Genomic DNA, 11,220 nt, shown 5'->3' on the forward strand with positions numbered 1-11,220 from the left:
CATTCAAATTTGTTGTGAAACGAAACACTGTTTGTTATTAATCCTTCATCAAAATAAAGTCATTATGCTTCAGAAAAACAAAACTGAACTTTATTGTGTCTTGCTCTATGCTTTGCTACTATTAATAATAATTGTTGTTGTTTAGCAGTGATAGGAGATTAGCGATTCTTCTTGGTCTTCAGCTGTGCCTGTGGGGCTGAGTTTGTTGTTGGAGTGTGTGTGCTGGCAGCGATCCTGTTTATGTAGTAAATGGCTACCATAGAAAACAGGAAACTGCAGAGAAGAAATGATTGGAGTGAATTAAGGAACCACTAGCATTAACTTTTCAATGCCCTTGTAAGACATTTCTCAAACTCATACATGTATTCATTATGCTGAAACAAAGGAAATCACAACTGTGACAGTGTTTGGATATCTGATCTTACTTAGCATAGATTTTTGAGATTTTATTCTCTGTTTTCTCCTTAATTTTGTTAACATGTACGATTGAGAAAATATATCAAACACTTGATACCGATTTTACTATATTTTCAAAACACCTTCAAACTCCTCAAAAAATACTCCACTTTGGGTTGTATTTTCCACTCTCATGTCACTTTTCAAAAAATTGGGTGAAAAACAGTTTCTTGTGTTCAATATGTTAAATGTGAGGTTATTCCTCAAGACTCACCTTTGTGTTAAAAAATTCACATAATTTCAAAGAAATTTGATTGTCAACACAGTTGAACCTCCGGTTGCGACCACCTCTCCACTCGGAAGCGACCACCTCTCCTCAGCGACCAGTTTTCAACAAATACCAAAAGTTTCCAAGTCAAATCACTATTTTTGGAACCTCTTGTAAGCGATCACCTCTCGTAAGCAACTGCGACCACTCTAAGAGCTAAAAGTCTGAAATTTTCTTTTGTTTTTAACCTCCCATTGGCAACCTCTTGACAGATAATAGAGCGAAAATTGGATAATAAGGTGTTGTAACATTATCGCATTCCTAGGTTGTACAAGAGATGGAAACTTCTTAATGGGAAGTACCAGATTTTTTCTCGAAATTGACTTTTCACATGAATAAGACATGGGGTAAGTCTCTGCAGTTACCATATGCTAATGAGGCTAACTTTGGACCCAATATGGTCTAAGCTATCGTAAGCGACCACCTAGGCTTGACATTTTGGGTGGTCACATCTGGGAAGTTCAACTGTATCAGTAAAATCAACATGGATACTTTTGACCTCTGACTTAATGTATGAAGTGACTGACTTAGTGTAGGATCACTGACTTTGGGTAGGGCCAGTCTTCGCACAGGCTGAGCATAGCACAATTTTAGTATAAACTAAAAGACATTTGTGCGTGTTTTTATTGGCCAGTTACCCTAGTTTTAATCATCATCATCACCTCTCTTATTAAGTAACAATTTGAGATTTGACAGATTGGTGTGGTGTTACATGTGTATCAGTGCAGAGTGAATTGAAAAGCTTCCATAAGACAGGGATAATAAAGACTGTGACTGACCATCAACAAGATTATGACATTCATGTATACTGATTGATACATGCACCACTATCCACAGACCTAAAGCCCCCCTGTAATAAAACAAGGCAACTCACCAGGTTGTTACACAAACTCTGTGGACTAGACCTGAGGCAAACATTGCAACTACCAGACAAAGAATTACTTGAAGAAAAAGAAAACAAAGAAACAATATTAATACACCTAAATTGAATTCAACCAGTAGCCTTCTCTTTTGAAATAGACTTCACTAATTTTATTTTGTATGACATACTCTCAACTGCAGCCAGTGTTAAATCAGCCCCTCAGCCCCAAGAAGCCCAAACTGAAAGAGATTATTCTGCTTTCACTACTACGCAATGACCAGGAGTGTTGCTATCCATTGTAAATGTTTGATGGAACACTTTTTCAGGTTGCTTTAACAATAATAATTATTATTAACAGAACCCATTCACCCTGGGTGAAGAGAGGTGTTGTCCTGGAATAAAATGAATTATCAAGAACACAACCCAAGCCAACACTTAAATGAGGCTGCACTACTTGATCTTGAGTCCAATGTGCTAATCACTTGGCCATTGGGTCTACCATATTGCACTCTGTGTGCACTACCATTTTCTACAAATATCAGGGACAAAACTGTTGAGACATTTTAGGGAATCGAACACTTTGTAACAAAGAAACATACTTTCTTTGATGAAAAAAAAAATTGTTTTCCGTTGTTAGCCAGCCCCCTCCCTACCCTCCAATCAGTGTTGAAACTGGCTTTGACAAGAGCATGTCAAGGTTACAACATTGGAAAGGCAGAGAAAGACCGAATCCAAGGAGTGGAGATAAGACAAATCAAACTTGGAGGGAAAAGGCTTGTTTTTGAGCAGTGTGTTTTGTCCCTGATTGTAGTCATATCCTGCAGAGGCTACCCTCTAAGGTTACTGTGTGACAAAGACACAACCAAAGATACTTAAGTTGTGTAAATTAATAACCAAGCTAAGCCACAATACATACCTTCTGGAAACAATTTTGTTTGGAAATTTCGTCCAAACATAGAGGTCTCTAAATTTCCTACTGCCTAATGGGATGCAGTCAAGGAAAACACAGTGTGTAACAGAGTGGTTACAAAACATTTAATTAAAATTGAAATTAAATAAAAATCACAGAAAATATTACGCTAAATTTGGTTCAGATAATAAACTGCGACTTTGGCTTAGTTTTCTTGGTAAGAGAACGCAACGAGCAACCAAGTATAAGGCTGTGCATAGAAAACCTTCAAGTTGTTGGAATCAAAGCTAAAGGTCTTTGTTCTATGAGATTGCATGCATTGGTGCAGATTGGTGATGGAACAAAATAGAATGATCTGATATGGCAGAGAAAAGAGCAAGGAGAAAACTATTGTACACATGTCATGATAATCTAATTAAAGTACCGTAAGAACGTAAAGGATACAGTTAGAAGGAAAACGAAAAGTTGCGATCCTATGAATCCCCCAAGAATAGTCATCCATTCACTGGATGCCAAGTTTGTCTTGAACATTTGCATTCCAGCGAAAGTCAGCACGGTTAACGTGGTCGCAAACAGGAACGACGTGTACGATGGAAGAGCTGTGATTCAAATTAAACCCATGAGATCAAAGGAAAATTCACCCAAAAGGGGACAACAAATGGAAAATCTCTTACCCATGTTGAAAGAGGACACTCGAAAGGAAAGAGGACAACTCAGCTGTTCGCCCCAGTACTTCGCATAAGAAAATTCGCCACGTTCCCGGATGGTATAGTCTGGGCTATAATGGCGGGTCAAGTCGGGTCAAATATCGACTATTTACAGTTTACAGCTCGCATTGAAGATGTCTGAGCTGCATTTTAAGCCAAGAAGAATACCGAACCAGAATTTGGTTTGGAGGCTGCGCCAGCGAGAGACCCATTTTCCAAAACCTGGAACCCACTGGCATCAAGCTAGAGCTTTCACACAAAACATCTTTCCAAATTTCACCATTGTGAATGTGGAAACACCACCGTGTTACCTGCGAAAGTTTTCACCCGATGGGCGTTATTTCGTTGCATTCTCTCTAGACCAAAGTTCTGTTGAAGTGTACGAGTTTCAAGGGCCGAGTGCCGCAGAGCAATTACTGGCGACGGAACAGTCGGACACTGTGATAAGGAGCAGACTGTTTAGCAGTTTCTTTCGTTTAAGTTCCGTTGTAACAGTGGCGCAGAATGGAGAGCATTTGAACAGGGAGTGTAGTTTATTTACAGATGATGGTCGGTATGTCATTGTTGGGTCAGCTTCTTATGTCCCAGAGGAACCTCATCCTTACTTCTTTGATATCTACAGTAACAACGAATCAGTTTCACCAAATCCCAGGTCTCCTCTTGAAGATTACACAATCCACATTGTTGACATGAAAACTGGAATGTTGTCTGACTCAAGGACGTTCAAATGTGATAAAATTTTCCTGTCTCACAACCAGGGATTGTACTTGTACAGAGATCTTCTTGCTGTTTTGTCTGTTCAACAGCAGGTAATACACATCTTTCAAGTGACTTCCGATGGCAGGTTTATTGATGTGCGCTCTATTGGCAGATTCTGTTACGAGGATGACGAATACATGCTGACCTGTGTCAGGAATGTTGATGCTAATGGCCAGCTCATACGACCTTACATGGAGACCTGTCTGAATGGACTAAAGCATCGCATCCTGGCTCACTTGTGGAGATGTGCATATAATGAAGGTAGTGCTTTAGCCATGGGCAGGTTTTATCAGCATGTAGAACTGTTCAGAGCTCTGAGGATGTGGAAGATGCAGCTCTTTGATAGCAGGATTTTGTTGATTAAGTATGCGAGTGAAGATGTTGTGACATTAAGGGTTCCTGATCCTAACTCACAGCCTTCATTCTTCATTGTGTATGACATGGAGACGACAAAAGTCTTGGCAGTGTTTGAAAACACTTCTGAGAAGTTGCTAGAACTGTTTGAACAATTCTGTGACTCATTTCGGAATGCTATGTTGCATTCACCAGCACAGTTTACATGTTCAGCTTCAAGCAACATCTTTGCCCGGCAAATTCAAAGACGATTTAAACACACCATTGTTAATGCTAAATATGGAGGGTACACTGAAGCTGTGAAGAGGCTTCTTGCTCAGCTTCCAATCAGCTCTCAGTCATACAGCAGCAGTCCTTATTTAGACCTGTCCTTGTTTAAATATGATGACAAGTGGGTTTCTGTGATGGAAAGGCCTAAGGCTTGTGGAGATCATCCAATCAGGTGAAGTATTTTTTCTAGTACAATGAGGTGGATTTAGAAATGACAATGCAAGGTTCTGACAGTGGTGTGGTTAAAATTTTAGTATTATTTAGGTGTGATTTTAGGAATCAAATAGGGGTGATGGACATTTGGGTTGCTGCCAGGGAGGTGTTGCCACCACATAGTGCCTGGCTGGTGATGTTATTGACAAATTGCTTCTTGCCTTTTTTCTGCAGGTTCTATTCAAGAGATTCAGGACTTCTCAAATTTAAAATACATGCAGGATTCTTGGGACGTCCAATTCCACCCACAGGAAAGCGACTTGTGGCCTTCACATTTCACCCACTTTACCCATTTGCCATCTCAGTGCAGAAAACTAATGCTGAGTATGTGGTGAATTTCCACATCAGGCATCTTACAAGTGGTGTTGAGCATACTTAAGTTAGGACTTGCCACACATGTACACTTGCTCTTTCCCAGCATCTACTGTATCTAACCTTTGAAAAATATAACTTATTTTTTGTGCTTTGAATTGATGGAGTTAGGTAGGTCTTGCAATTTGTGTAGTTTTCACTAGTGACTGAGTCAAAGTCAGAATCATAGTCGGAGTCGTAAGAGCGCTTATAACCTGGTGAAAATTGAAAATCAGAGTCTTAGGTGGAGTCATAAGCTCAATGGAATCAGAATCGGCACCATCGCTTGTGATCCAGTGAAAACTAGATTGTCGGAGTTGGAAGCAGAAGCGGAAGAACCAACCAATCACAAGGCCCAGAATAGAGCATTGTGATTGGCTTATTCTTCCACTTCTGCTTGCAACTCTGACAATGCAGTTGTCACTAAATCGTAAGCAACAGAGTATAAGTGGAAGGGGTGTTCTGCTTCTGACTCTACGTTTCTGATTACGACTCCGTCGCTAGTGAAAACCAGCCTTAGGTAGTATGTGTATATAGTACTGCTGTGAATGAACATTTTATTTTAGATTGCCCACAATCTAAATGCAATTCCACCTTAGTAACAACAGCAACAACAATAGCTTATATACACTCCCCTGATGGGGCTTTTCAGTGACAATACAAGAGAGCTAAATTAATTACGTTAAAGAAGTGGTTTACAATTCAATTAAAAGGGAAAGAATACGATAAACATTGAACAATAATCATACAACATACAATTCATCATACAACAAATACAGACTTAATTTTGATCCAAGCTTAGAGTGTAAAACCACCATTTGTCTGTTTCTTAAGTTGCTAAAAGAAAAAGTCAAACTGAAAAATGAACAATATCATACTCTAATGGACAAGAAGTAAAATTTAAGCATGTATGGAAAGTATTCCTGTCATCTAAGTTAATGTAGGTGTTGCCTTAGTTTAGTATGTATCTCTGCATTCAGTTTTTAAGTCCTTTAAGTCCTCTTCATCAAAAAAAAGTTCACTGACCCAGTTTGCTGTATTCTACTCTGTTGTGTGTGTCAGTTTGGGGCTGACACTGGCTTTGTACAGTTCATGGCATCTGACCATCTTATTTGACCTTATTTCACAATGTGCAGTTCCAGAAAGTATTTTCTTATCCCATTGAAAATCATGGGGGTCTCCAAAGGCAAAGCAATGTGTCTAAATGTAATTTATGCTAAGTTAACCGTGAAACAAGATTGCTTGCCTGCAGTCTCCCTCTGAGTGAGTTTGGGGTGACTGGGGGATTTGTGCAGGGACACCGGGATTTTACAGCTTGGCTTCAGATGTCAACTCATTCCGCATGTTTTTCCCTGCTGGACAGTGCTCTTTAAGCTTTTCTCCCAGCCCACCTGCCCCTCTTTGGCTTGAGGGTAAGTATCCTGTGTTTCCACTGTTTCTTCAGTGTGACTGTGCCTGGTGGTTCCCACTCACAGGGTTGTCATGGATACCTTACGCGCTTGGTTTAGTTTACTCTCGGGCCCCACCATCCTTTCAGGCACCATTCCCCAAGCTCATTGTTTGTCGATGAGTTTAATATGGTTTTACTGAAAGGTGGGGGTATGTAAAATCAAATGCCCTTCTGTGAAGTGTATGGATATTTGTTTGCAGCACAATGCACGAGAAATGCACATGCATTTTGCCACATCCCCTTCTTAAGGACTTTTAAAAATGCAACTAAATTTGCTTGCAATCAGCCACAAAGCAAACAACTTCCTCACAGAGCAAATCTTTAAACTTAAAACTGAATGTAATAGGCCATTTCAAAGCTACCTTGTACCTCTCTTTCAAAATGAGTCTTTGTGCAAAACCTTTCATATGACGAGTTTGATTTTCATGAAAATGAACACGTAGGTGGGACACATTTCTGTATGAATAGCTTCATATGAAGACTCGTTTTGACACAGAGGCAAAAGGCAACTCGGGAGTGGCCTATTGCAAAGCAAAAACAACTAGGCCAAGACCAGATGGAAATTCTACCTCAGCACAGCTATCTGTGAATCATGTAAACCACAGGTACTTGCATGACTTGTGTCACTGCTTTACAAGCAAGGCTTACACTTGTGAGCAAACTGCAGTAAAACTTACAATTCTTGTGTTTAGTGCAAAGAAGACCAGGAAAAGCTTGGGACAACTTAACAAGACTTATTAAGGCTGGTTTTTGCAAGCACTGCCACAAAAGTAACGTAAGTAGCAGATGCAGTAAGATGTTTGTAATAATTATTGGGACCTTGTGTTTCAAAAATCTCCAAACAAAAGGTGCCACTTAACAGCACCTTGCTGTATCTGCAAATTTTGCAAATTTTACATAAAGGAATGATTGGAGCATCAAACAAGATAGAATATTTTGATTGCTCTCACACACGAAACAAGCCAATGATAATAACTTCACTCTTGGAAAGAAATAGCCCAACAACTTCAATGTTCTGCACACCTTTATTGGATGTTTCAAAATTTATACAGAACTCATTTTGCACTGCTCACTGACTCCCGGTGACTTGAGGAAGCACGCTTTTTCTTCAGCATTTCATGACGTTTCTCCTTTGCCTCTTTAGCTCTCTTGGCCAGAAGCCTTGTGTACTCAGCATACTCCTGCTTAGCTTTCTGTGCTCTCATTTTCTTCAGGGCCAAGATTTTGCGCTTGCGCTGCAGCACTAGAGGAGTGACTAGACGCTGGATCTTGGGAGCCTTCGTCTTGGGCTTCTTGCCCTCTTTCTCTGGGAGTGTTCTCCTGATGACATACTGCCGGACATCATCTTCCTTGGACAGGTTAAACATCTTCCTGATCTTGCCAACTCTCTTAGGCCCAAGACGGCGTGGCACAGTGGTGTCTGTCAACCCAGGAATGTCATTGTCACCTTTCTTGATGATGACCAAATTCAGCACACTGAGTTGAGCATCTACAATACAGCCACGCACAGACTTTCGTTTACGTTCACCAGTTCTACGTGGCCTGTAGCAGGAGTGACCCTTGGAGAGCAGAAGACGCACACGGCCATTTGTCATGACTCCTTGCTTCATGGGGAACCCCTGTTTGTCATTTCCTCCAGAGATTCTCACCACATAACCCTGCAATGAAGCAAATTCAATCAGTTAGCACTGTAGTGCTTAGACAAGCAAGATAAGAGACCCATTCTGTTGATACACCTGCAGATGGCTTGAAAAGAGGCAACGTCAGACCTGAAATACAGGGTGCAAAGAAACCTGTATCTTGTACTTGTACCCTAATAATGCCAATTAATTTAACTCACCTTCCACTCCTCCCCAAGACATTCAGCACTGCATTCAGCAGAAATACGCTTGTCAAAGAAGTTACGACTGCAAAATAAATATTAGAATGTGTTAATTCAGTTATGATAATATTATCACTCATACGGTGTATCTTTGATTCCTGTATAGCAAATTATGACAAACTGAACTTCTGAATACAGTCGAACCAGTATGTAAAGGCCACCTTCAGGACTCAAGGAACTGCCCACTCAATACAGGTGGACGCTTAATAAATGTCTCAGGATCACCAAAAATACTCACTGGACGTGGTCTAATGTCAAAATTAACAGTGTAAAGAGTGGAGCATATTCAAAATGAAAATGATTTTACGTTCGTGATGTGGTACTGTACTTCATCAAATTACAGACATCTGAAAAACATTAACGATACTTAATGGCTGATTATCAGCTTATGGTGGCTTTATACATGTTATTTCTTTATAGCGATGATGGATTGCATTTTAAACACAAAATACCACACAAAATGACATGTGGCATAGTTTTCAAGGGTGGCCACTTAACACAGGTAAAAATAATCAAGAAAGCAGAACATAGGACTACTACAGAGTGGCTCTGGCTACTTAATAGAAGTGGCCACCTAATACAGGTAACAAGCACAGTGTTTGTATGAGCAAAAAATCAGGACTTTGAAAACTAGCCGCTTGATGTAGGGTTGTTATATACAGGTTCAACTGTATATACAGGCTGGAAATTAAAGATATATTAGATCTGCATAAATTTTGTAGTGCTGTATAGAAACAATAACCTTTGTGGACCCACAAGTATTCTATTGCTCCACAAAGTAAATGAGTTCAATATGTATGAACTACTTTGGCTAGCTGGGTTTTCTTGTGTTGTAATGGGGAAGTAAACTTTTTAGCTGGTTTGGTTGATCACCTTTTTCATCAGCAACAAACTTGGTTGAAGTTTCTTAACAGCAAACTTTTCCAACCATTTTCAAATGAAATGGTTCCTCTATATTCAATGATTAACCCAAACTGAAAACAGTTGATAACAATAGAAAAAGGTCTTAAAATGGGTATCAACTGTTTGAAATGAAAATAGTTGGAAAGTATTCCACCAGGACATGTGTTATGTTGACAGGTCGTGTTTGAACTGGTTGGTCCCAGTGGAGCACCAGCTATCTGAGTAACCAGCCAAGACTGTTAGAACACCCATAAACTGTAAGCCTTGCTGCAAGTGCCTTGCATCAAAGATTATTACCGTGATTTTGAGCACACTGAACATCTGGTAAAGCAATTAATGATTATTCCAACTGGGGCAATGTGCTGAAAAACACTTACAGCTTTTTTTCATCATCAACTTCAATCAGCTTCTGGCACCCACTAGCTGGGTAGGAAATATTGAGCTACAAAACAAGAAATAAAAACACTATGAGACACACAATTTGGTTGACTATCTCACGCATAGCTCAGCAAGATTAAAAAACATCCTAAAGATAAAACAACTACACAAACCATGTAGTTGAGAGCAGCAATGCATCCATCATGTTCAACAAATTATACCAGCTAATAAGTAATTCAAAACCATTTTCGACAAACAATTTCTGTAATGATTTGATTTAGCATGCTGGGTGGCTGTTCTATTTTGAGACATGAAGGAAGGGTGTTCTTTGGAGAAAGATCACTTATCAGGGATATGTGCCAAATTCTTTTGGACTGGACATAAATACCAAAGTGTGTAAAACAAGAGAGATCTTTTGTTTGTAGAAATTGTGTCCTTAGATAGAAATAACAGCCAGGACACATAGGAGAGTAGTGTGGGAACGTTTTGAGATGAAGATAAACCAAAGATGGTCTCAATGTACTCTGATGGCATTGCAATTGAAGAAAATAGCAGGAACCCTTTTATAGGGGCACTTAACATAGAAGGGGTGCTAATTTGAATGTGGGTGCTTATCAGTTCAAAGGGGGTGCATCTTGGAGGAGGTGCTAAATCGGATCATTGAGATACTGACTTGAATATCACAACAATGATATGTGTAAATACCATGACACTGACAAATTGTTTCACAGTGTAGGTCAACTTTGGATTTGCAATGTATTTTGTTATTTAACGACTTTAACTAAGATTTGTAGAAATCGACGAAGAATTGTACATTAAGTTTACAACTCTTGGCAAAAAATAAATTAAGCTTATCTCCCAAAGCACCGCATAATTTTTATCAGTTGTGGGATAAGAAATTGAGGTCAGTGTTTCATGCAAGGTTCGACATAAGCCTTACTGGGTCAGATCATGACACCAAACTAAAGATACTCTACACAGATCTCTAGTCCAGTTCAAGCCGACTGATAACTGTCCACATGTAACATTCATAACAAACCACAAAACGGGAGAGGTACAACACTGTTCTAGAGTTCGTCCTAGTTTCTTATTTTACAATCCGGGGACATGGTATTTCCTTTGTCATAGTTCGTTATACGAAGACACCTAAGGGAACTGATGTCATCCAGCGATCTCAATACTACGGCCAAATCACGGCTGGCTGCCAGGTGCCATAAATTCAATCCATCCCCAAATTCAATCTAGAAAATCTAGCGTCAAAAAACCCCATCCCTTCTTACACAAGTCATAAATAGAGACAAGGATAATCATTGTTTTCATTTATGTACGCATTTCTATATAATTATGAGCCCAATATTATTTATTTTTACCTTCATCGTTCGTCTCCTCTGTAACGAGAAGGGCAAAAGAAGCGACGGAAAGAGAGTGAGCGAGGGGCTTCAGCTGCATTATGGGGA

At 39.6% G+C, this 11,220-nt stretch overlaps 3 protein-coding genes across 3 annotated transcripts; 1 reads left to right on the forward strand and 2 right to left on the reverse strand.

Annotated features, from left to right (window-relative positions):
• Positions 1-68: 68 nt before the first annotated feature.
• Positions 69-3,247, reverse strand: LOC110053280 (dolichyl-diphosphooligosaccharide--protein glycosyltransferase subunit KCP2-like). Its single transcript, XM_020759492.2, has 5 exons — positions 3,171-3,247; positions 2,941-3,095; positions 2,503-2,566; positions 1,599-1,665; positions 69-273 (listed from the first exon to the last, which is right to left on the reverse strand). The coding sequence occupies exons 1-5, from the start codon at positions 3,172-3,174 to the stop codon at positions 159-161; spliced, it is 405 nt and encodes a 134-aa protein (XP_020615151.1). The 5' UTR covers positions 3,175-3,247; the 3' UTR covers positions 69-158.
• Position 3,248: 1 nt separating this feature from the next.
• LOC110053278 (DET1 homolog) lies at positions 3,249-6,179 on the forward strand. The gene is made up of 2 exons (XM_020759490.2): positions 3,249-4,758; positions 4,974-6,179. The coding sequence occupies exons 1-2, from the start codon at positions 3,338-3,340 to the stop codon at positions 5,176-5,178; spliced, it is 1,626 nt and encodes a 541-aa protein (XP_020615149.2). The 5' UTR covers positions 3,249-3,337; the 3' UTR covers positions 5,179-6,179.
• A 1,427-nt stretch (positions 6,180-7,606) lies between these two features.
• Positions 7,607-11,214, reverse strand: LOC110053279 (small ribosomal subunit protein eS6-like). Its single transcript, XM_020759491.2, has 4 exons — positions 11,134-11,214; positions 9,763-9,827; positions 8,441-8,507; positions 7,607-8,258 (listed from the first exon to the last, which is right to left on the reverse strand). Exons 1-4 carry the CDS (start codon positions 11,137-11,139, stop codon positions 7,656-7,658), a joined length of 741 nt encoding a protein of 246 aa, XP_020615150.1. The 5' UTR covers positions 11,140-11,214; the 3' UTR covers positions 7,607-7,655.
• Between the last annotated feature and the right edge of the window lie 6 nt (positions 11,215-11,220).

This window comes from Orbicella faveolata, unplaced genomic scaffold (genome assembly GCF_042242905.1).
Source record: "Orbicella faveolata isolate gen_17 unplaced genomic scaffold, um_ofav_v1 contig_26, whole genome shotgun sequence".
Lineage (NCBI taxonomy): Eukaryota > Metazoa > Cnidaria > Anthozoa > Scleractinia > Merulinidae > Orbicella > Orbicella faveolata.

Excerpts from the sequence above, each read along its gene's own strand:
- LOC110053279 (XM_020759491.2), bottom strand. Across the intron at positions 8,508-9,762 it reads GTTGATGATGAAAAAAAGCT|TCGTAACTTCTTTGACAAGC; the intron begins GTAAGTGTTTTT and ends TTTATTTTGCAG. Across the intron at positions 8,259-8,440 it reads GTCTTGGGGAGGAGTGGAAG|GGTTATGTGGTGAGAATCTC; the intron begins GTGAGTTAAATT and ends GCTTCATTGCAG.
- LOC110053280 (XM_020759492.2), bottom strand. Across the intron at positions 2,567-2,940 it reads TTTTCGTTTTCCTTCTAACT|GCAGTAGGAAATTTAGAGAC; the intron begins GTATCCTTTACG and ends GCATCCCATTAG. Across the intron at positions 274-1,598 it reads AGAGTTTGTGTAACAACCTG|TTTCCTGTTTTCTATGGTAG; the intron begins GTGAGTTGCCTT and ends TCTTCTCTGCAG.
- LOC110053278 (XM_020759490.2), top strand. The coding sequence starts at position 3,338 with ATGTCTGAGCTGCATTTTAAGCCAAGAAGAATACCGAACCAGAATTTG. Across the intron at positions 4,759-4,973 it reads TGTGGAGATCATCCAATCAG|GTTCTATTCAAGAGATTCAG; the intron begins GTGAAGTATTTT and ends TTTTTTCTGCAG.